Consider the following 5,322-nt stretch of genomic DNA (forward strand, 5'->3'; position numbering starts at 1 on the left):
TTATCTTAGCTGGAAAAAGCTGTTTCTATATACAAACTTTAACAACATAAATATACCGTTTGAATGCAAGACATTTGAGATTCAACTGTAAGCCATTTTCATCAGTTTTTTATTTTTACTCTTTCAGATCTAAGCATTTGTTCATTCCAGACTAAGATCAGTCTACAGGCAACATTCTTCCATTCTGAGAACCATTGTTCTCTAAACGATTGCTGTCATTTTATTCCCTGCAAGTACGTACAAACCATGGATAGGGCTTTGCAGGCTGACAAGACGGTCGTGACTCCAGGCTTTGAGCTGCGGCAGTGCCCGCAGAAATGCCCCAGGCTCATTTGGACCGGGCCATCTGTTTGCTCTGCGCTAATTGAGCTGTTCAGGTCTGAGGAGCTAAAGGTAGCTTGTGGTTCCATGCGCAAGCAAGCGAGAAGAGATAATTGAGAAACACAGAGCAAAGCTATAAAGACTGTAAACAAACATCTTCATAAATACTTATCCGACAGCCAGGCACCTGTCAGTGAACCAAGTGGTGCTGCGGATGACGGAACAAGGCAATACTACTGACAGATCTGCAGCGGGACGGTGAAGAGTAGATTTTTTTAGATTGTGCAAAGCTCCTCTGTGACTGACCTGCATGAAATCTCTGCCTCAAACCTAAATGTTCGCCGCTGGTCAGCCTCCAGTGCACGCTAATCCATCTCTGTCCACGGCGGGTTCACCAAGCAGAGCCAATTCCCACAAAAGAAGCAGATAACCAAATGTCCCGTATGCAAATACGGAGAGACCAGCCGTTTAAGCAGAATATATGAGCTCTGGGCTGATGGGATGAAATGAAAAAGAATTGCTGCTAAAGAACAGAAACTGCTTTAAATCCCATTTTGCTTTTATTGGGCAACACACTTTCCTACGTCCTTCTCGATTCAAGAAAGTGCATGAAAGCTGTATTTGTTACCGAATTTTCTGAACCGTTTAAGGATATATTTGGGGGTAAAGTGAAGGGAAAAAAGGCTGCTTTCATGTGAGCAGGAAGCAGTCAGACTCACAGAGGCAGTGGATTTAGCCACAGCGTCTGAAACTTTGAGAGGCTAATACGTCACGAGACGGCTAAACCTCTCAAGGACAACAGGGAGTCAGAATGAAGACAATCACAGGCTGGCGGGCTGTCTCAGGACACATGACCCCTCCGTTTTCTGAGCTCTAGGCGCTCAGGAGAGAGCGGGTTCTCCCCAAGCAGGAAAATGGGTCAGAAGGTTTAACACAGAGATAAAATCTCAATATTCTGCAGCAAAAAAAAACAAAACATTTTGGCTGGACTTTTAGCTGTGAACCAAGCATGAAGTCATTATACAGAAATCAACGTTTTTAAATTCTGATGGTCAAACCAGAGAAAGAGGCCTATGGAAAATGTGTTAAAAAGAAAAGAGATCCCACCGCGCAATGAGCCGGTATCTGTTCCCCTCATCTCTACTCCTTCTGATAAAGCACGGAACAGAACCACAGAGCTCATTCGTCTTCCAAGGTGAAAACAGTTACAGAACAGGGAGATAAAAAGAACGCGTTCTGCTGAATGTGATAGCGTGACACTTGCAAGTGTCGCTCCAGCTGTGTTTGCAGAGCAAAAAGAAGTCAAGCAGGATGAAGCAGTGAAGGAGTCTGCAGCTCTTCAGACGCTGAAATGCATGGAGGGAATTTGGTTTCTTTGTTGTTCCTGAATTTGCAGTTTGATGTTAACAAATTTTGTAAAAATTTAATTTCAATAAACTTCTTAGCCAGTGTAATGTTGCTGTTTTATATGATTATACGTTTAACATAATCTACAGGATTTCATGTAGATTATGTTTTTTTAACATAATTTTCTTTTTTTTGTTGAATTGTACTTATTTTATTTTATTCTTTTTACATTTTCTACAATGACATTTATTTTTTTCAAATGTCTATTTTTCAGAATGAGTTTCAGAAATTCCATTCTTGTCATAGAGTGTTTTAAAGATCAGATTTGCCGATACAAACACTTACATTGACCAGTAAAAATCTCGAATCAGCTTTTTGCAACTTATTCCAGAGGAAAGCCTGCCCTGAGAAGTGTAGAGAATGTGATGTGTGAAAATAACATTTGATAAAATATAATAAATGCAAATACTACAATCTAAAACCGCTTTCACACCTTGCCGATTTAGCCAGCGTATGCATGACGTCCCAGAATCTCCTAAAACGCTGACAGACGCTGAATTTTCTATGTATTTTTTTTTTTTATTTGGGCGCATACAAAGAGTAGCCATAACGAGTCCAGAACTTCTGTGTTACGACAGCCTAACTTGTGCTTAACGCACGACAGCGTAATGCTTGTGAAATGATGCACAAGCCATTGTCCTGAAGGGGGCAGCGATGCGCCTAGAGGCGCCTGGACTGCATAAAAAGATGTCTTTGATCGCGGTATTTACCTGGCTGCTGTTTGCCACCCGCCAAAAAAAAAAAAAGAATAAATAAATCAATAAAAAGAAAGAAAAAGGTTTGCAGTGGAAGCAAGGGCGAAGGTTTGATTTCAACTTTGGTAGGGACACTGTTGGTCTGATGTCATTGGTTCTATGCAAAAATACGCATGCTTGTTTTTTATGCTTGACGTGAAAATCAGGGTGTATTTTGTTTAAAAAGAAAAGCAGCATTTCTTGCTACATTTGTAAAAAATTGTATAAGCGCTACACACACCAGATGCTGTTTATCAATGTTTGAAGCATCATCGGCTCTGATGAATGAGGATTTATGACTTTTTTCCACTTTAAAAAGGTTTGCATTTGAAATTACCAGCAACTAAGACAGAAAGTAAATCTTTGCCTATTAAACTAAATCTATTTAACTAAATATGTCTGCTATATGTGGATTTATCCTGTTTTTTTCTTTTGAAGATATACAATTGTGCAGAGGTAAAACCCACACTTATCTTTTAAATATTCTCTCTGTATCATGAAAGAAAGCAAAATAGATTCAATGGACACCAAATAAAGGTATTGTATTTACATGAGCACTGGAATTGACACTGAGCTTTTAGAATATTAATTTCACTCTACAAGTCATCTAGGCTGTAGTTACTCTGTTTTACCCATATAATGTATTTTATCTTTCTCTGAAAGAATTCATCTAAAAAATCGATAATTGAAATATCAACAAATTTAGTAATCAAGGAATCGTTAACTGGAGTATAGAGACTCTAAAACATGTCTTTAGCTCACAGAGCGACCCACCTAGAGCAGGAATTATACCAAAATTGTAAAAAAATATATATATATAAACAAAAATGTTTTCGACGGTCAATTTTCTCCATCCCCTCTACTGCTGCAACAAAGCTGTATTGTAAATTATAAACATGTTATTCACATCTAATTGTTACGGAAGAGGATTAGGGCCACTGAAAAAAAAAAAAAGTTAACTGATTTTTTTATTTTTTATTATTTCAGTATAGTATGGGAAAAAAGTTAGAATTCTGACTTTTTTATTGTCAGAATTCAGTCAGAATTCTGAGATTAAAGTCAGAATTCTGAGATTAAAGTCAGAAATCTGAGATTAAAATTAGAAATCTGAGATTAAAGTCAGAATTCTGAGAAAAAAGTCAGAAATTAGTAGTAACTTTCACTAAACGTATGTCAACCATCAGATAACTGACCTGGAACTTATGTCCCACGTATGGCATATGCTGGGATATGTAATTGCGTCCTCGTCGTATGTTGACGTGTGCCAGCATGTTTCTGCATGTTTTTGCAAGCTCATAACTTGTACAAAATGTGCCCATAACTTCTCCAACGTATGCCAGCGTTTTGGCCAGATTTTTCATACGTCAGGTATACGATGGTCTAAATCGTCAAGGTGTGACTGGGGCTGTAAAGAAAACTGCAGAGTTACTCTCAAATCCTTGTTTTGATTAAGTGTTTCAAAGTTTTATTTTTTAATTGCAGTAGTTTTTTCAAATTTCCTTTTACATAACAGGCTCTTTGATTGGATCAATAATGAAACAACATTCACTCCATTAAAATAAAGCTTAGGTCTCTGCAAAGCAGAGTTTGTTTAAAATATGCAATCTGTCATGGTATAAATAATGTCCTCCAGAGGTCCAGGAACAAATGATTAGCAACATGCTGTTGAAGATTCTCAGTTATCCAGGTCATAGTCATTCGCGGCCCCCATCCCCATGCCAAGCCAACAATTCCCTCTAACATCACCCCTTGCAGAGACAAAGACAAGTATCGGGTATTGCAGACTAGCAAAGAACCCAACGACTGCCCATTCCCAAGGGATCCATTCGTCCGGTTCAATTAGCATGTTTTCAAAGCCGAAACAAGGCTACCATATAAAGCCTTTAATTAAACGCTAATTTTGACATTTTAAATTTAAAAAGCTTCCTGGATGGGAAGCAAAACGTCTTCAAACTTGGAAACAAAGTCCGGTGGATTGTTTTAACTTTTTTGGGAATGACTAGCATCATGCTGAGTAAAGAAAACAATGCCATGTTTTTCTCCTTTACCTCCAGGGTGAAGGTTCCAACTTCCTCCAGCTGGGCTCCTCCATTGAGCAGCAGATCAACGGGATGTTCAAGGTGATGGAGGAGTACAACTGGGACAGCTTTGTGGTCATAACGAGCCTGTACCCCGGCTATGAAGCCTACGTGGATTACATCAAGTCCTTCACCGACACCAGCTACTTCATGTGGGATCTGCAGGACGTGTTGTCCTTCGACATGTCGGCCGACAGCATGAACGACATACGAGCGCGGAGGTTGCTTCAGCAGATTGATGCCCAGGTCCTCTTAGTCTACTGCTCCCATGAGGAGGCGCAGTACCTTTTTTCATTAGCAACTGAAGTTGGACTCGTAGGGCCGGGCTACATCTGGATTATCCCCAGCATGGCTGTGGGAAACCCAGACATCCCGCCGCCCGACAGCTTCCCGGTGGGCTTAATCAGCATCATCACGGACCGCTGGAGGATGAGTTTGAGGAAGAGAGTGCGTGATGGGGTGGCCATCGTGGTTAAAGGGGTTCAGAGCTTTAGGAAACAGAGAGGCTTCGTTCCTGAGGGCCACAGCGACTGCCATAACCCCGTCAAACAATCCGCTACCAACGACACCCTGTTCAGGTAAGATACCGTCTTTTCACTGATCTACATATTTAATTCCTCTATCATCACTGCGGTACTTAAATGTATTATAATGGGTGTTAGGTTTATTATTTATACATCATGTGCATTGTTATTCTGTTAGCCAGATTAGACAGAGTAGATGGCCTTCCTTCACATGGTGGATGTCACTGTGTGTACGGAGGTCATCTAATCAGGACAGCC

At 40.2% G+C, this 5,322-nt stretch overlaps 1 protein-coding gene across 1 annotated transcript in view; it reads left to right on the forward strand.

Annotated features, from left to right (window-relative positions):
* Positions 1-246: 246 nt before the first annotated feature.
* LOC107087687 (glutamate receptor ionotropic, NMDA 2C-like) overlaps positions 247-5,322 on the forward strand; it is a 54,405-nt gene continuing 49,329 nt past the window's right edge. The window contains exons 1-2 of the mRNA XM_015379400.1: positions 247-393; positions 4,517-5,118. Coding sequence (XP_015234886.1) covers positions 247-393; positions 4,517-5,118 — 749 coding nt within the window. The remainder of the gene's footprint in view (positions 394-4,516; positions 5,119-5,322) is intronic.

This window comes from Cyprinodon variegatus, unplaced genomic scaffold (assembly GCF_000732505.1).
Source record: "Cyprinodon variegatus isolate N-32 unplaced genomic scaffold, C_variegatus-1.0 Scaffold191, whole genome shotgun sequence".
Taxonomy (NCBI): domain Eukaryota; kingdom Metazoa; phylum Chordata; class Actinopteri; order Cyprinodontiformes; family Cyprinodontidae; genus Cyprinodon; species Cyprinodon variegatus.